General features: G+C 43.4%; 2 protein-coding genes across 2 annotated transcripts in view; one reads left to right on the top strand and one right to left on the bottom strand.

Annotated features, from left to right (window-relative positions):
* Window positions 1–226: 226 nt before the first annotated feature.
* LOC110505601 (proline-rich membrane anchor 1) lies at window positions 227–12,877 on the top strand. The gene is made up of 4 exons (XM_021584922.3): window positions 227–1,018; window positions 2,048–2,189; window positions 5,900–6,026; window positions 10,799–12,877. Exons 1-4 carry the CDS (start codon window positions 836–838, stop codon window positions 10,896–10,898), a joined length of 552 nt encoding a protein of 183 aa, XP_021440597.3. The 5' UTR covers window positions 227–835; the 3' UTR covers window positions 10,899–12,877.
* A 2,863-nt stretch (window positions 12,878–15,740) lies between these two features.
* LOC110505600 (protein unc-79 homolog) overlaps window positions 15,741–19,956 on the bottom strand; it is a 52,146-nt gene continuing 47,930 nt past the window's right edge. Inside the window, exons 43-51 of the mRNA XM_090219270.1 lie at window positions 18,728–18,832; window positions 18,541–18,618; window positions 18,336–18,425; window positions 17,922–18,097; window positions 17,501–17,684; window positions 17,140–17,343; window positions 16,663–16,740; window positions 16,510–16,551; window positions 15,741–16,403 (exon numbers count right to left, since the gene is read on the bottom strand). Coding sequence (XP_090075396.1) covers window positions 16,215–16,403; window positions 16,510–16,551; window positions 16,663–16,740; window positions 17,140–17,343; window positions 17,501–17,684; window positions 17,922–18,097; window positions 18,336–18,425; window positions 18,541–18,618; window positions 18,728–18,832 — 1,146 coding nt within the window. The 3' untranslated portion in view covers window positions 15,741–16,214. The remainder of the gene's footprint in view (window positions 16,404–16,509; window positions 16,552–16,662; window positions 16,741–17,139; window positions 17,344–17,500; window positions 17,685–17,921; window positions 18,098–18,335; window positions 18,426–18,540; window positions 18,619–18,727; window positions 18,833–19,956) is intronic.

The following is a 19,956-nucleotide window of genomic DNA, read 5'->3' on the forward strand; positions in this document are numbered from 1 at the left end:
TGGGTTAGGGTTTAAAGTTCGGCTAAAGATTAGTTTAAATAACCTACTGTTTTATCGAACGTGACTAAACGGGTCAAATAATGTAACCTAACATAATGTCACATACTAAATGGAGTGTCACGGATTTTAGTAACATATAATTCGTCTTGCATACTGGACATTTCGACCTACATGTCTCGGTAAACGTCTCTTGTCTGTTTAACTTTTCCTACCGTTCGTGCGATTCGAGAGCAGCCTACTTGCAGTCAAATATGACTGCGCTGGAAGGAAGGGCACTCCACTGGATGCGCGATGGTACGGTGAGGCTCCCCGCCTAATCTATAGTCTTTAGGCAGAGGGATGCATCGTTTTAACCCTTTGCTCTGCTCTCCAGAGTTGCACATATTTGTAAATAGCCTTTAAGTAATATTTAGTAAATAAGTTGAGGAAATGTGTAAAGGTGCTGCAGCTATTTTGGGGAATTGTATTGGACAATAAGTGTAAGGATATTTCTTCATCGTTGGCTTCAACTTCGGATGGCTTGAGTATTTGCACACATGCATGTTGACAAGCAAGAATGTAAGGTAGCCTATGGCCGGTCTACCGTTCTCACATCACACGGAGTAAGGGAGCATCGGTTGGATTCGCAGCGCTGGACATCGAACTATAGCGCCGTGATTCGGAGTACGTTTGAGTGCCCAGAGAAATAACTTTATATATTAGGATTGCTTGGTCACCTGCGTTCCCTGTCAGTCATATGCCACCGACAACGTAAATTCAACAGCAAAATGAATATGGCATAAACTAATTCTGGAGACGCCAGTCACAGATATCGCCGCCGACTTGGATAGGGTGAATGATAATTTCCCAAACGGTCATATCCTATGCATACCGTGCTTGTTTACTCGCTACACTATCTAGTGTCTTCGAGAAGAGCGCAGGAGGAATGCTGGTCCAAGATCTAATACCATTTACTTTAAGTTTTTGGCCTCTTCTCTTCGGTCATTGCATTCTCTCGTTGGTTTTACTCTCATGCCAGGTAGGTATGGTGTTCGTGCGCGCCGACACGCTCTTGTAATTTTACACATGGCGAGTTATTACACTAAGTGGAGCTGTACTGTGTTTTTGATGATACTGGCTATTGATCCTGGTTGAGTGAACTGCTTGTCACCTTTAAACAAATATTATTTTAACGTAATATCAAATATATACATTTTTAAACACACAATGCCATGTTTATTGAGGTGCCTGGTTCATTTCTGCACCCTCACACTATTGCATCAACTATGATACGTTTTTAGTGGTAAACAGCTGTAATCCCCAGTCAATTGTTACAATGTTTTCATGTGAAGTAGGCTATTGGTGATTGGAACGCACACACACACAGACAGAACACGACAGACTCCTGGAAAGTAGCACAGAGTGAGCTATAGATTCCCATCTGGAATATTATGTTGAGGATGAGTATTCTAACCCCTGGCCCGTGATACTGCCTACAGAGAGCAGTGAGCCTCTATGCAGGCGCGGGATGTTGCCAGGGTTCATGTGTAATATGATTTGCTCGAGTTTCCAAGTCCACCCACACACACTCCTCAGGGGCAGCCTGCTGCCCACTCTGTTGGTGGGTGGTTTCTCTGAGGGAGAGGGTTGCAGCCGTGACATGATACCATCCTTTATGTCTATGTATGCAGCTTCTGGGGAAGCAATATAGTAGAGGGATAGGATCTTGGGCACTATTGTTTCCAAACCACAAACCATGATGATCTAGTTTGCTGATGCCCAAGCACTAATGGTACTCGGGGAATATTGCAGCAGGTAGGCTATGCTACAGTATATTAACATTCTAAGCTCTCATCTTGCCCTCCTATTTTACTGATAAAAAAGCTGATTTATTCTGAAATATGCCTTTTGGGGGTGGATAATGAAAGTTAATTTTGAATGCATAATGAATAGTCAAACTATTTCTCTCTTTTCTGTCTCGCTCTCTCTCTCTCTCTATCTCTCTGTCTCTCTCTCGCTCTCTCTGTCTGTCTCTCTCTGTCTGTCTCTCTCTGTCTCTGTCCACAAGGGTGAACTCCAGAGGTCATGCTCGCAGACTGTAACTGAGAAAGTGAGCGAACACTGCCAGCTGGCATGTCAGTGTAGAAGCTACCCTCCCCTTCCTCCCCCGCCTCCTCCCCCACCTCCCCCACGGCTACTGTTGGCCACAGGTAAGGCTCAACACTCCTGCTCACACCACATCAACCAGCCTCTGCTGTCTCACTCTCCTGTCTCACTGTCACCTGTTTCACTCACAACTGTCTCATTGCCAGTGCCTGTATCTACCTAAACTAAATTTCTTGCTAGCACTTTGCAGTACAGTGGCCTTATACCAGAGCATCTATAGTGGAATAAAGTATATCTCCTCTCAGAAAAGAGCCAGGGGCTTAGGGGGAGAAGAATTTAAAACCAGGTAGTGGAAGAGTGTGTTGTGTGTTGATGTAGAAAGGCTTTTATGAGAAGACTACGAGTGCGTGATAGAGCCGGCAGAATGTTGACAGCTGAACAAAGGGCTAATTTATGCTTAGCTTGACCTTGGGGAGTTCCTAGTTTCATGTGAAATCTCTGCCTGCTGGGCTGCAAGGCTCAGTGGTTGGTTTTCCCCTGGAGGGGACCCCCTGATTTAAAAAGCAGATGAGTAAATTCAATTAGGGGTTTGATACAGAGAAGGGGACTAATGAACTATCATGGCAGTCCCGTCGAGCCGGGGGCACTGGGTGTGCTTGCATGCGTGTGTGTGTGTCTGTTGTCACGCAGTTTTCTTTCCTTACTAGTCTCCATGTCTCCTTCAACATACTTCAGTGCTTAATTAATGATGAGATATGTATCCAATCTGAAACTGTGACATTCCTGTCATTGACAAAGTAGTTGTATTAACTATATGAATCAGTGTATGACATTGCGATGGTGGAAAGGAGCATAGTTTGTTAATATGACAGTTGATATGATTTGTATGTTGTCATGAATACTGTAATGAGAAGCTATGAAATATGGGACAGGCATTGCTGGTGCAGTCATCCCAGGTCAAAACTGAGACTGTTAAAAATCAGTCAGCCAGAAGACTTCATGCTGAGAGTAAGGAGGAGCACTCTTTCAACAAATGCTCGACAGACAGCAGTGGAAAGGGTTCAATCAGCTTAAATTATTTCCTCTGTTTGGTCAACTCAGATTTGGTCAACTCAACTCAGCCTCTTTTCATCCTGCATCACCACATGAGGCATCTATGAACATATACATAGGGCTTTCATTGACCACTGTGTCTCTAACTTACCTGACCTATCTGCCACCTGTTGATTTATGAGTCCACAATGTCCACCATGAATGCAGGACTCTTCCACTGGGTGTTTTCTGCAAACTTGGTCTACTTTCTAGTTTTGGTTGTGTATCTTCTCACCATATTGTAATTCCCTTTTTCTGAATCTAGAGAGTTATCTACGGTTTGTATGTATGTTGTTCTATTTCTTTGGTTATAGACCTCTGTGTGTGACTGCTGTCAAGGCCTCTGCATGGGAAGATTCTCAGAATCATTTTATGAGATTCTCTGACTGTACATTGCAGCATGTCGTTCTGTGTTTGTTATGCAGTTTGACAAGAAGAGAACCATTACAACTGCGAAGAAAAACCTCTTGGCCCCAGCAAAAGAAGTACTCATTTTTTGAGTACATTTTGAAAATATCAGCTTTTTATAATAGCCTATGGTGGTTAGGAAGGAGGCACTTATTTATGTTGTTTATGTATTGGGAGGGAGGCACTTATTTATATTGTTTATGTATTGGGAGGGAGGCACTTATTTATGTTGTTTATGTATTGGGAGGGAGGCACTTATTTATATTGTTTATATATTGGGAGGGAGGCAAAACATGTATCATCTGGCCTTAGTGAGAGTTTTCTGAATAAATGAGAGGCGTAAATGATTTAACTGTCATCATTGCTGCTATAAAATCTGTTTGTTTTGGTATGTGCCAGATGCATAAGGGAGCTGATTGGAGTTTTCAGAGGTTCCAAAATAATACATGAATATGCATGAAGTATGCATGAAAGTGGGACAATGAGAGAGACTGTATCTACAAAAAGTTTCAAATAAGGGAAATTGGCAGTGTTGAGTAAGAGTCTGTGCTCTAAAAATGGATCAGAAGACCTTTCAAAGGAGAGAGGTTTATCACAAGGAAGTAGATCCTTACCCTTGACTGAATTAAATCTTACAGCCGTTGACAAAATGTAGGATTAAAACCGAAGTTGGGCTCAGAGGAGATTTTACATTCATAGTGACTCATGACGTGGTGTACTGGGGAGAAACGTGCCTTGTCATTTGCTCTGGATAAATATGCAGTGTTGGAATATTCCACAGCATTACTAAGGGTTGTGTGTTACCATGGAGTCAATTCCTCCCTCTCGTTCACAACATAACTATACTCCAAATACCTGGGTATGTGATTATTGCATTTCTCTCTGTTACTGGATGGTAAACATAGATCAGGGATGGGCAACTATGATGGAGGTGGGGGACACAAAAAATCTGAACTCATCATGAGCGGCCACAGTGTCTTGCGGGTCTGTGTACCCACATCCATACCCACACATGCAGTCAAAGCCAGCCCTGACCTTTTGGGGGCCCTAAGTGAAATTGTGTGAACAAAACATTTTAGTAGCCGCCCTCTTGACAGCAGAGAGAGAAAATATATGTTTTAGAGTTAATTTCCTGCAATCCTAAACATTTTGCCATAAAGTGGGGAGAAATGTTTGCAGTTCTTAATATGATATCTGAGTGAGAGTGACTAAGAAAATCAATGGGGGCCCCCCGGTCAGTAATTTGACTATGATTACTACAATTTTAGATAGCTGGCTAAACTAACTTACCAATATAAGAAATGTTAGCTGACATGGGTTAATTGAGTGACTGTCGGTGACTGACATAACAAGAGAGAAACTGCTGATGCACAACCAAATATCACAATTCCACCTTTTGTATTCTAACTCTCAACAGTAAGTTGAGACTGACTGAGTTCCTACAAATGTAAATCAAGTTGCCAATCCCTGATCTAGATTATTATATCCAGAATACAGCCACATTCATACTTAGATATAATAAAATATATCCCCTCTCTGACAGAATGAGACATGCGTATTGCTGGAAACCTCCCTCCTGTCAAAATGAGCAGTATTGTCAGTGCCACATAGTTCAAATCGGTCTCCATGGAGAGAGAGAGAGAACACTCTTGATACTGTAAGTTGCTAAGCTGCACTGAGTGTAATACAATGTCCCTGGCATGTCTTCTTGTACATGGTTCTACCCTCAGTCAGACATAATGTGACCAGAACATGGTGCTCCTGCAGGTGAAATCCATTTGGACACGGAGTGCTTTTGTAATAAAGACTGACTGCATTTTAAATGATTAATGGAGCAGGGTTAGATATCTCTGAGCATTGAACCTTAGAACAGGTGAGCACCACCCTGCTACCCAGATTTAGTAAGCAAATCAGATCCAGAGCTTTATGGTGTAATGGTGTGGTGTAATAATGGTGTAATAACTGAATGCATTCAACTGAAATGTGTCTTCCACACGTAATGGTATAGTAATGAAAGGTTTCTGAGAATCAATACATTTTTATTCAGCAAGTTGATTTACAACATGGACAGTGGTTGGGCTGCATTAATGATGAGCTTTCATCATGCTATCTTCAGCTATAATGGCAGTCTATGAAGCAGTTATGATGTAATACATAGAACAAACACAGTATCTAGGCTAAAGCAGTTTGCATGATAACCTAATCTCGATAAGCGGCCAAGTGCTGATGCTGTTAGAATGCTAATGATGTTTGAAAAATGAAACTACTGTGTCTTTTTCTCCCTTTGTCCATCCCCACTTCTCTTCCCTCCCAGTGGTTGAGTCCCCTCTGCCCCTGTTGAGACCGTGGTGGATGGAGATCTTAGTGCTTGGGACAGGGGGCTGTGCCTCAGCTGTTTTCCTCCTTTCAGCCATGATCATCTGCTACAAGGCCATAAAGAGGTATGTTGGTTAGCTGGCAATGCGATTAGCATGGAAGAGACTGTGGTGACATTCTTATAGCCTACATCCATTCAGAATACGCAAAAAAGTATTGGCCAAGGAATTGGCTTTGGGGGTGACCAGTGAAATATACCTTCTGGAGCGCGTGCTACAGGTGGGTAATGCTATGGTGACCAGTGAGCTGAGATAAGGTGGGGCTTTACCTAGCAAAGACTTATCGATGACCTGGAGCCAGTGGGTTTGGCAACGAATATGAAGCGAGGGCCAGCCAAGGAGAGCATACAGGTCAAAGTGGTGGGTAGTATATGGGGCTTTGGTGACAAAACGGATGGCACTGTGATAGACTGTATCCAATTTGCTGCGTAGAGTGTTGGAGGCTATTTTGTAAATGACATCGCCGAAGTCAAGGATCGGTAGGATAGTCAGTTTTACGAGGGTATGTTTGGCAGCATGAATGAAGGATGCTTTGATGCGAAATAGGAAGCCGATTGTAGATTTAATTTTGGATTGGAGATGCTTAATGTGAGTTTGGAAGGAGAGTTTACAATCTAACCAGACAACTAGGTATTTGTAGTTGTCCACATATTTTGAGTCAGAACCGTCCAGAGTAGTGATGCTGGACGGGCAGGCAGGTGTGGGCAGTGATCGGTTGAAGAGCATGCATTTAGTTTTACTTGCATTTAAGAGCAGTTGGAGGACACAGAAGGAGAGTTGTATGGCATTGAAGCTCTTCTGGAGGTTAGTTACCACAGTGTCCAAAGAAGAGCCAGAAGTATACAGAATGGTGTCGTCTGTGTAGAGGTGGATCAGAGAATCCCCGATTTGACACACTGAACTCTGACTGAGAAGTAGTTGGTGAACCAGGCGAGGCAGTCATTTGAGAAACCAAGGCTGTCGAGTCTGCCGATAAGAATGTGGTGATTGACAGACTCGAAAGCCTTGACCAGGTCGATGAATACAGCTGCACAGTATTGTCTCTTATCGATGACGGTTATGATATCATTTAGGACCTTGATTGTGGCTGAGGTGCACCCTTGACCAGCTCGGAAACCAGATTGCATAGCGGAGAAGGTCGGTGGGATTCAAAATGGTCAGTGATCTGTTTGTTAACTTGACGTTAAGCATTAAGGAGATAGATTGGGGGTAAGGCCCTGTGATAGACTAGCGTCCTGTCTAGGGGATGTACTTGTACATCAAGTTGCCTCACGCTAGAGAAACATGAGATAGGAGCAGGAGCCTATGAGCCGTTCCGGCGGGTTCTATTTCTCGGAGTGGGCTGATTTCTCAATTGTGTAATTGTACAGAGCTTTTTAGACTACCAGCTGAATGTTTGCGAAAGTAAAGGCAAGATGGCTTACCGGAGAAAGCCCATGACCCCTGTCCCTCTCGCCGTAGAGAAGATATGTACTGTTTCGATTAGTTAATCAAAGGAAAGGCCATGTGGGGTTTTAGCCTGCAGCACAACCAAGACCCAATTCCCTGTCTGATATTCAGGCAGCACAGTGTGTCACACAGGCACCCAGAAACACTCGTTCAGACACATAAACACACACATATACTGTGCAAGGTGCTGGACACAGTCACACATGATAAACACACATAAACACATGCTAACAGACACAGTGTTACTAAAGAATATGAATGTGCGAGAAGAAATGCATACAGACACAGCTGTAGATACGTTTCTGCACATTATTTGAAAACATCAAATTGTTAATCATAAAGCTGTAAAGAATGGATGCTACATATGTCTTTCCTCAGGATTATATTTCTACTTTTCTCAAACGACAAACAGGCAAGGTCAGGCAGTGGAACTAATAGGCGGTTGGCTCAGGAATTCATTATGGCAATTTTCCAGCCCCCTCTGTCGCCAAGGGGCACCTTTTTTAATGCAGCGTTGGCAGGAAAGTGTTGTTGCAATATGGGCCGCTGTAGCCTCAAACCCAAGTCATTATTTATGAATTAATTTGCGCAGTCATTCAGTCGCAGGCCACATCTTTTATACATGCAAGCAGGTCGTGTCCTGAAGCTCTGATGGAAGTGGGCTCTGTGACTGCAGAATCTGTGAAACACCAAGCCTCCATCCTCTCTGACTGAGTGAGGAGGGAGAAACACTCTAAGGTCCAGTCTGATTGCCCACATTGAACACTCATTAGTCCTGAGCCAATGAAAAATCAGTCTGAGGAAACTGAGGAAATTAGAAATAGAAAATATTGATTTGAAAATTGTCATTGGCGCTATAATCATGCATCCTCTCTGACTGAGTGTGAGAGAGAAACAGCCAGAGAGATGAAAGATACAGGAACAGATACGGATGTTGTCTACCAAAGCTGGGAAACCGCAGTAATTGGATGTCTTTGTCAATAACAATGTGATAGTGGGTTTGTCAGTGAGAAAAGCAGAGCCTGTTATATATAGCCCTTCCGGGCCCCTCAGTGGTCAGGGCTTTCCCAATGAAAATCAGCTGGAGATTGGCCAAGGCCCCAGCAGCACAGACACTAGAGGAGCGATCTCTGTAAGCCCCGGCCGTCCCTTAGCTCGGGCTGCACACATTTGGCCTTTTTTTGTTTGTTGTTGTCTCATAATCTTATTCCGCCAGTCATCTGCCAGAGCGAATGAGGTTGGACGAAACCCATTCCATTCAATTCAATTAGGTTTGTAGCGTCAGGGGAGCTGCTGTTAGATTCAGCCATGCTGTGTGACAGTGCTGTGCTATCCAAACCGCAGACATGATGCTGCAGTCCATGCTGGCAGCAATGCAGGGAGTCTAAACACCACAACAAAACAAGATCACATACTAATGAATCTGTTCCGGTTTTTTTCAACTACTTGCTCCTCAGGGATTTCTGTCCAACAAGGAGGACAAATTAGGACAGTTTGTGTTTCAGGGTAAATCCACCATAACCATTCAGTTATGGAAAGATTTAATGAGGAAGCTAAATATACTGTATCGGTAATACATATATTACATAGTAGGTTATCTATTATGGTGTTTTGATATTTAATTACCACAACAACTTTCAAAACAGTGAAAGTGAAAACCACTATGTGAGGTGTCTATGAACAGTAGCATGTTCCTCTAATATCCTGATGGGATGAGAATAACTGTAAACAGCTCAACACATGTCCCAACCTCAACATTATCCCTTCCCCAAACTTCAAACGGGTGTGTGCTGCGATTGCACAGCTTTGATATGAAATATGAATCTGACCTGTGAAGTGTTGTGTAGCCACCTGCCACGTGTCAACAGCATGACATCTATTATTGAAGGCCTGGGGAGAGGTCGCTGTGAGGTCCAAACACCCTGCCCTCTATGCTGGCCTTCCTAGAAAAACATTGATCATTGACTAGAGACTAGGTCAGTCAGTGCCTTTTGAGAATGTTAAAACACCTCTTTAGTGGTCTGTGGAGGCTGCAGTGGAGAAGTCTGGTGTATCCCATCTCCCCTAGCTACCTCCAATCACGAACACATGCACGCGCACACATACACCCCAGCAGTAGCACATCATGTCCCAGCAGGATGCACTTGGACCCAGGAGTTTCCTCTCCCAGGCAGGTTGTCCCAGAGGGAGAACACAGCATCTGTTTATCAGCAGGGCTGGCGTCTGTCTAGCCATCACCATCACCGTCCGGCACTACAGGACACATTTACAGAAAGCACAGGAAGTGCACTGAGTCACTATCATTGTCTCGTGTGATGGGTAACCTTGCCTGAGATTTAGGAAGCCAACGGTCACCCCCAGACAGGAAGCTAGTAAGGAAGCTACTGAGTACTCGTTAGTGACTATTCAGTTATACTAATGAGTGACTCCAAGTTAAGTGTTTCTAAGTTAAGACTGGAAAGAGGGAATGGGTTCAGAGACATTAACACAGGACATTAACCATGGAGATTAAACATGCTCTTTTTACAAGAAGACAGAGCATTTGTGGTTGATGATTTGTTTAGTTTATTTGCACCAACGGAAATAAGTGATAAACAACAATACATATTTAAAAAATATATATATTTAATACTGTGTGCAGGTGCGGTTGGAAGCCCAAGGGCTGAAATATAAAAACCATACCACAAAAAAACAACATACAATACATAAATGCAAAAATAAAATACACATTTTGTGGACATAACATTTGTGGATTCAACTGAGAATGACTGTCAGTCAGGTAAGACTAGCCAGCTGTGGCTTTAAGAAGAGAGGGATGGAGACACTGACCTGAGATGTAGCTTAAGGGTCCCCTGTGCCACTGAAGGCTATGTACAGTATTGAGTGGGATACTGACTGTATTCAGATCTGTCTCTGGGTTACATAAGCCTGGACAGAGGAGAGCAGCTGAAGGGGTCGGCACAAAAGACACAGTACACTGGACAAATATAATAATAACCACAAAAGCACTGAGGGATGCATGAGAAGGTCTTGCATTGAAGGATACTGCTTTTCACAGAGCAATTACAGTGGAGGATCATGTGCTTCGGCTTGTTTTTATCCCGAATGTGGCTCGCCACCATCAATGGAGAGTGTGTCTAAATGCCACATCCAACTCTTCTGTTTGATTTGTATCTTGTCTTTCCTTTCATGGCTCTGAGAGTAATGTGACCTTTTAATGTTCAGCTTATTAGAGAAGATGGCTGACCAGTGCATCCAAACACACTAGCTTATGGAATCCAATCTCTCCGTAGGTGAACAGACACAGGCTTTAGTAGAATGATTGATGTTTTTCCTGAAATTGACTAAAGCCCCTTTACTGTCCTGACATAAATTGTGTCTGTTTGCAGGAAACCACTACGGAAAGAGGAGAACGGGACAAGTCGTGGGGAGTATGCCATGAGTGTACGCAAAAAGAAGGCCATGGGCCCCAACAACACTGTGGTGTAGACTGTCCACTGACAGAAAGAGGAAGTCACATCACCATCATCCCCACTACCCACCCTATCCTACCCAAAACTCCTATTACGCAACAGGGGGTTGACCTGTTAAAAATGCATAAACGCCTTTCCTTCTCTCCTAGCATGTTGCCTGGATGAATGACAACGTCCAGATAAAGGAGAGTTGCGAGAACCAGAGAGAGAGAAAAACTAAACATGGAAGTGGATTCAGAGAATGAGTAAAAAAGTGAATTGAGAAGTTCTACACCAAATTGTCGACAAGAAGTGTCATTGACAGGGGAATGGTTGACTGCTAATCTGTCAACCTACACAGCTCCACACTTCTCACAGACAACTTCGATGTAGGAACAGACACTGAAGCACTGCGATGGGATAGGAGGTTGCGGAGGACCAGATCAAGAACAAAATGTGCACGCAGCAACATTCTTTTCTACGGTCGGGCTGTCTCATCTATTCTCATCTGACCGTTTTTCTTTTTCATTTATTAAAGCAGAATTTGTATTATACTGGCACAGTTGCAGGTTCTTGCTGTGGTTTGAGATGTATAGTGCTCATCTGACTATGCAATTAAAACATACATTTACAGGTCATACCAAGTGGGAAGTAAAACAACAAGATCAAGTCAGTTCCTATGTTCCATACCAACAACACAACTGAGAACAGCCTGAGGACAAACTTTATCTACTTATCTAATTTGTTCATTTATTTATTTACTGTATTTATTCATTAATTTGTCTGCTTATGTATGTTATTGTTTAATTCAGTCAGTTTAATGATTTGAAATGTTTTATTTTTATATGAATTATTTAGTAATCATATCATTCATTTTAATGGTCTGACGCTTCAAGCCCACTTTTAATTTGCTACAGACGCTGATGCAGAAAACACATCTGCAAAGAGTTTTGGCGCTCAATTGTTCATCTCTTGCTGTTTGATATGCCTTTCTGTGTTCCCCTGCGACTTCAGCGAATATGATGGGGATTTCTGTGATGCGAGTTTGTGAATGTGTGTTTTCTGACCGTGCTTTTAGCAGCTTATTCTACCCCTCAATTCTTTATCACAAGACTAACATGGTATTACATTTTGTGCTGTCACATCTCACTGGTTAGACAGTCAGGGGGAGGTAGTGGGGGACAAAGGGAAGCCCTTTGCCGTGTTCTGATGTGATTTTTACAGTCTTAATTGTTCCACCTCCCAGCAAGGAGAGAACCCATCACTATAGAAACAGTGCACATGATCCCAGGACTGACATGCTGATTGGTGGAGGACGGGATTCCAAACAGAGGCTGATCTGGATATCAAGTTGCAGAGAGGATGGCCTCAAAAAGGGACATGTGACTCAGTGCACTCACACTCGCAGGCATCCCCAACATCCTTCTGCAATGAACAGTCCACAGTTGATTTAAAGCATCACTCAATTATTACGCTGCGTGTTGGCATAGGTGCAGTTCATTTGTATAGTAGTGCGTGTTGTGTGCGTGAGAGAGAGCACAATACATGTATGGCTGGCAGTATCTGAAAATGTTCCATTACTGTTGAATTTTGTAAACACAGACCTTGCATTGTGAAATGCATAGGAATTAGCATATCTTACCAGTAATGTACCCAGAAACTGAAGATACGTCACTAATACTGTACATAGAGGGAAATAACCTTGGATGCATGAATGTAAATATTGATATTTAAAAATATCTGCCTTCTGGACTGTTAATAACATGTACAGTGTAACAGAAAATATGTTTATACATAGTAGAAATGAAACAATGTGCTACCAATTAGAATTAAATCAATGTTATCATGTTTATGGAGCAAGCCATTCATGTATATTTGGCAATGAAAGTTATTTTTACAATTGATGCATTATATACCAAAAGGATACATAGAGTCCTATGTATACATCGATAATGTGCATTCAGTTGATTTAATTGCTGACTTTTTCAGTTGTAAATAAAGGTGAACAGAACGACAGGCCTATAGTCTTATCACATAAGCATCAAAAGGAGAGACACAATTAGAACATGGTTTAATTGAATGGCGTACAGTACAACATTGATGAAGCCAGTGTATGTTAACGTTTTTTTTTTAGCCTGTACCCATGGTGCCTCTCCTCTCCATGTCTCAAGAGAGCTCTGTGCTGGTCCTCTTCTGGGCTCCCCCTGGGCGCAGGACGTGTTCTCAGTCTGTCTCACACCGTTCATTTTTAATGAACAGCTATCAAACACGGCCATCTCCCTGGGGCTCGGTCATGCAAACAGGATAACTTGTGGGCCACTGGGGTTCTTTTGATGTCAGGGTCTTGGCACGGCCCAATCCCTGTACACAAACCACATTATGTACATAGGACTGGTCAGCCACTTCTGCTCTGCTACCACTCTGGCCATTGTGACACATGGGTGAATACAGCAACTGACCAACCCAAATCATACAATCTGGGAATATGTACTCTCCTCATGAATGTTGTCAATAGATAATAGAATTGGGAAAAGCTATGGGCTCTGGTAGGTCATCAAGGAATCAATAAGTCCATATTCTTGAGAATGTTCCTCTTTTAAAAGGGGAGACCATTAGAAACACAGCCACTTCAGAGGGGGAGAAATCCAGCAGGGTCCAAGCTGAGCCATGTAGAGAGGGAGAGAGGAATGGGAATGAGAGACCACACACTAGTCTGCCTTCTCCTGCTTTAGATGTGCCACTTGATGATAATGCCATGGGACACTCTGGGCAATTTAAACATTCATGCATTGTCCAGCCAGGGCACTCTGAGTTGCTCTGTAATAAAAAGGATCTGACAGGCCTGAAGAGGAAGGCCAGGGATCCTCTCTATCTCAACAAGCTCTGTGTGGCTTTCCAAGATAAAAGACAATGTATTCCAACAGGGTAAATGGGAAAATAATCACCTTGTTATTTGTTTAGCAGCAAATTCAATCCATTCTTGACAGTAATATAGCGATTGTGGTCTTAGATCGTTTCTATCATTACAAGAGTTAGGCTTCTTATGTGCTATTGACTGATTATGACCAATCAGAGGACACTTGCACTATTGGTTATATATGAGTATATACTTAAGCAATAAGGCACGAGGGGGTGTGGTATATGGCCAATATACCAAGGCTAAGGGATGTTCTTATGTACGACGAAACACAGAGTACCTGGATACAGCCCTTAGCTGTGGTTTATTGTCCATATACCACAAACCCCCAAGGTGCCTTATTGCTATTATAAACTGGTTACCAACGTAATTAGAGCAGTAAAAATAAATGTTTTGTCATACCAGTGGTATACAGTCTGATATGACTGTTAGCCAATCAGCATTCAGGACTCAAACCACCCAATTTTTAATTGTTATTAGACATCCAATGAGTGTTTCTGTGTGTCTCTTATTTGTGGCTGTTAGCTCAAGGCTTAACTGCTGTTGAGCAGTACAGGCTACCCTTTATATCAGAGAAAATCCATGCATGTCCATGCTGCTGTGTGTGTCTCAAAGCTGACCTTCGCAATCTAGGGCTGCTTGCTCTGGGGATACTCTCTGCCTGAGAGCCCTTGGTCAGCATTAATTACCCACTAGATCTCCAACTGCCTGCTCATCAGGTCAGTGCTCCCATATGGTCCTCCAGGAGGAGGGAGGCCAGCAGGCAGGCCGGGGCAGGGAGAGTGCTGGGTACCTTTGGGACATTGATTAGATAAGCAGCTGCTAATAAGAGATTCTTTAAAAAAGAGCTGCAAGTTCAAACGATCATGACAGTGGCAACGGCTGGCAGATGCAGCCCCGGTGCAAGGGGATTTCACTTGATTAAACACACACACACACACACACACACATAGGAACACTGTTGCCGAGAGGCTATTTGATGAGCCAAGCACAGAGATTGATGGAGTCACCTGTGTGTGTGTGTGTGTGTGTGTGTGTGTGTGTGTGTGTGTGTGTGTGTGTGTGTGTGTGTGTGTGTGTGTGTGTGTGTGTGTGTGTGTGTGTGTGTGTGTGTGTGTGTGTGTGTGATATCATCAGACAGCACTCAAAGCTGGTGACTCATTTGACACACGCCTCTCATAGAGGATCCCTTTACGAAGTGCAGGCGTAGAGAAGTTATGAAATATGATACATTCTACAGGACTCATCTAATTCTGCCCTGCTTGTTTTTATTTTGTGTCCGACAACCATGGCATTAAATAGCTTTTTAATTCAACTTGAAAATAAAGGGGAAACAATGTAGAGAAAAAAAGTGAGTGAGATCAAGCTTTAATTTAAACATACGGTATAGCCCAGCTCTCAGGTGGCATGGCATTCCCTGACAAGTGCCCTTTCCATAATGTCATTAGATTCCACAACAATGCTTTATCATGACAAATCACATTAGACCAGAGGTAACTGTATTTGGTCCATGTCAGTGGAAAATGATGGCTAGGTTCTACAGGGGGCGGTCAACATGGACTAGCCTGTCTTGTTTACCTCCCCTGTTTGGTTTCATCCTGATCGAGTTACAACGCTGCTGCTTCTGTTGCTACTGCAACCCACATTGTGTCTGATCGATCTGGGCTCTGATGGCGAGAGGCAACCTGTTGGAACTGAGCAGAGGAAGAGGTGAGACAGGAGCCCTAAAGTCTAATTGGATTTACTGATAAGATATATAGTATGATTGCTAATGGTTTCTTCTGAGCTAGGATATGGGTGGTTCCTATACAGTCTTTGGGTTTAACAGATCCTCTTGCAGTCATTTAGTTTTCCCATAAACCTTAGGGAAGATATACTGTAGTAGTTACTGTGCAGATGTGCAATCATATCACACTTTGTGCACTTTAACTGTCCTCTGTAGAAATGACAGTGACAACAGTATTTAGAAAATGTGTCTTGATTTTATTATTTTTATCAGGCTTGCAACCAAGCAACTGAACATATCGATATAGACCATGAGCATCACCAAGTGAACAAGTCTGAGCTTCAGCATTCTTCATCCAGACTATCATCTGCTGCTATATATTCTCTCTGTCTGTTCTGACCTCTGATGCAGCACACGGCATGTTGGACATCTAACCTCCTATCTACAGAACTGTGATCCCCCTACATCTGCACACCTGCCCAACCTGTACTCACCTATCCTTTCATTGCACCAAAGAATAGTATAGATATACAAAGTTTAGAAGGTGCTGAAGATGATTACATCAGAAGCAGTGTCTTAAGACGGCGAGAGTCAGTTTATGCAGGAGTCGACTTCCTGATATTTATGGTCAGGCAGGCAGCAGACAGATGCATGCTGGTCCTGAGGAGGACTGGGTCTTGGAGGATCTCCCATAGTGAGAGGTGGGCAGGTCACATGGGGTAGAACTGTGAGGCAGCCTCGGATGACTGGATTTCCACCTGAGCCATCTTGAACTGTGTGCACTGCAGCCACTTGCGCAGGGCGAAGGGCAGGGCCCCGGCCGCCTGGCCCTGCACACACTGGTGGTTCACTCTGTTCTGGATGGCCTGCAGCCGCAGCTGTAGACCTGCAGACAGGTGCTGCATGGGACAGGGTGAGAGTTTTTTGTTCTGAAGAAAATGTGAGCATCTATATCCATATATAAACATAATACAAATCCTATTTGAATTGCAATTTAACTCTTACCTTTAGGTTAGATTGAATCATGGGCAACCACATAGGTATTAACTGATGGAGAGAAGAGGGGAATTTTGAGTTGAAATAGAAAGCAACATGAAGAGGCAAAATAAAGTGTCAAATCAAATGTTAGGGGAAATTGTGGGTAAATGCCCCTCTTACCTTCACAAAGATAGTTGAGTTGCATTCTTGTAGAGCCTCCATCAGGCTAATGACATGTAGACACACCATCTCCACCATCTTGGAAAGTTAGAAATGACACATTTGTTTTACTGCAAGGGATCAGAACATGATTTATGATCACCCCGCTTCCAAATATGAATCAAAATATATCATGGCAAAGCAGATTCTTAGGCCGCGATTCAATCTGACTGTGTATTTGGACAAAGCTTTAAAGGTTTTTTCTGATTGGGCTTACATAACAGCAATGTCCTGTCAGACACAACAAGGATCTGCTTGTGCTTTAGCCAACTCCTCTGCCACATTGACAACTACCAAAATCTGGGTAGTAGTTTGCCGAGGTGACAATAGCCTGGCTTTACATTTCATATTCAACTGCACATATCTCCATGCACATCCTATTTCCAGCCCACCCCCTCTTGCAGCTGACAGAGAGATAAGCGTGTGGATCTTCCTCACCACTTTGTTGTGGGCCATGAGCTGCAAGATGCTGGGTGTGACGCGGCTCCAGAACTCCAGGCCGGTCAGAATGGCGTTGGAGGAGAACTCTGTCTGATTCTGGTTCTGCAGGGCCGGAGTGGCCGCCGACTGCTCACAGTAAATGGTCCACAGCTGGGCAAACATGAAGGCATGGAACAGGGAGCACATGTGCAGCACTGACGTCTGCAGACAGAGGATAGAAAGAAGAGAGAGGTCAGTGACACTTTGGTCTTTATCTCATCCTAGACTTCAGTTGAGGGAGGACAAATAAAAATCTTCATACGTTTACGTAGCATTTACTTCAACATTTATGCATAGAACATTTAGACATTGTCCAGACCTTGGATTGTTCAGGGAAGCCGATGAGGATGACGATGAGGTGGTCAGCGATGTGTGACCCGGCATCCAGGGGGATGGGCATACAGGAGGTGGAGCCCTGGTGCAGGGCATAGTGGGTCAGGGAGCCCAGGAGCAGCCAGGACAGCTGGCGGATGTGGGACACACACTCAATGAACTCCTTAGGTCTAGGGAGAGGACAGAGGTTAAACACTTTTTGAGCATACATTACAGTCTTATTAGTCTCCCAATGTATTGTAATGACGTATAGAAGCACTTCTACTGACAGCATTCCACTAAAAACTACAGAAATCTAACTGGTCAAGTCTGCTATACCATTTGTGACATATAGTTCTATCTTCATGGTTATTAATAGTGAGATCACTGAAAGTGACATCTGTGCTGTGACTGTCTGTGCCTCTCACCCCTGCTGCATGGCGGACGGGGGATGGTAGAGCCAGGGCAGATAACGGATCACTGCCTTGTTGTCACGGTGATTGCCTTTGCTGATCTCCATGGCAGCTACCTGTGCCAGGCCCACTTTCAGGTTCCCTCCGAACGTGTCCTCGTGCAGTGGCTGACAACACGCCTTCATATGGCTCTGGAGAGTGTCACATGATCACAGGATAGGTCACATGACTAGGGCCTGGCAGTGACACCACTCTCAAGGTGTGGTGTCTCAGGGAGAGTTGGGATACGCAAACATTTTTCCAATTCACACCTGCGTATTATACACACTTGTACATGTATGAAATAGGACAAATATAAGCACCCACCCACATGACGAGATGACTAGAGGTGAGACTTATGTAAGACAGGTGAATGAGGAGGAAACTCACTTTTAGTTTGGTCAGCGTGTGCATATCCGCTATGAAGTCTAGAAGTTCACTGATGTATTGCCTCATGCATTCCATTGCTGCTGTTGTGCACTGAAAAATACAGAGAGAATAGCGCAACAATCAAAAGGACCATATCTGTATCTCATTTGGTTTCATTAGGTCATCATAAAGGGACCCATAGAACCAATGTAATGTACTGTCTTACCCCTGGAAGAGATGAGATCATGTGCTTTGAGAGAACAGTAGACTCTGCTAGCCTCGTACCAATATCTGAACAAACAAACTGACAACATACACGGATGCAGTTAACATAAATAAATATGCAAAGTCATCTTAGGTACTTTGGAGTTAAAGTCTTTTCCACAAGTAGTTCTGATTGTACAACTGTTTACCTGGACCAGCAGTAGCAGGTTAGTATCGGGTAGAGGAGACTTGAACTTCAGAGCCTGTAGAAGCTCCATCACCACAATACGGGACATAAAGAACTTATCTCTCTCCTGGGCAAACAAAACACACCAACTAGCTCAGGATAGAGGAAATAAGGATAGTGGAGAGAGAATATAGAAAACCACTGTGTACAAATGTTGTAATTAATTTTAGGGGAACCATGTGAGATAAACTCTTAGGCATACTGGGGGAAGAAGGTTTGCCGAGTGGTTGTCTTATTTAATATTACAGGGTTGTGCACCATATCTCTCTGCCTCTCCAGTGCTCATACAGTGTTGCCTGTGTGTACTGGAGTATAAAGGCTGTATGTGTTCTGGATAAAGACAGAGAGACAGAGGAGCTGATTAGCACGGCACCCAGTCTAGATCTCCTCTCTCCCAGAGATCCAGTTCAGATGAGCCTGTCAGCCTGATAAGCCACTGCTCTCTGTTAAATCATCCACTCAATACAAAGCTCTTCCTGCTGCCAACTAGACTGTCATCCTCTCTCTCTCTCTCTAGTATACTTATGGCATAGCAAACAATAATTACCTTATTATCACCTTATTATACACGTTGGTAGTGGTACATATTGGTTCATACACTACACTACAAAAGTATGTGGACAAATGCTTGTTGAACATCTCACTCCAAAATCATGGGCATTCTGGGAAGGCATTCCACTAGATGTTGGAACATTGCTGCAGGGACTTGCTTCCATTCAGCCACAAGAGCATTAGGGAAGTCAGGCACGGCAGGTAACCTAGTGGTTAGAGCAATGGACTAGTAACCGGAAGGTTGCAAGATCGAATCCGTGAGCTGACAAGGTAAAAATCTGTTGTTCTGCCCCTGAACAAGGCAGTAAACCCACTGTTCCTAGACCATCATTGAAAATAAGAAGTTGTTCTTAATGACTTGCCTAGTTAAATAAAGGTAAAAAAAAAAAACTGTTGGGCAATTAGATCTGGCTTGCAGTTGGCTTTCCAATTAATCCCAAAGGTGTTAGATGGGGTTAAGGTCAGGGCTCTGTACAGGCCAGTAAAGTTATTCTACACTGATCTAGACAAACCATTTCTGTATGGACCTTGCTTTGTGCACATTGTCTTGCTGAAACAAGAAACCCATTTCATGAAGCTCCCGATGAACAGTTGTTGTGTTGATGTTGCTTCCAGAGACAGTTTGGAACTCGGTAGTGA

The sequence above is a fragment of the Oncorhynchus mykiss genome, chromosome 25 (genome assembly GCF_057628025.1).
Source record: "Oncorhynchus mykiss isolate SJ-2025 chromosome 25, ASM5762802v1, whole genome shotgun sequence".
NCBI lineage: Eukaryota > Metazoa > Chordata > Actinopteri > Salmoniformes > Salmonidae > Oncorhynchus > Oncorhynchus mykiss.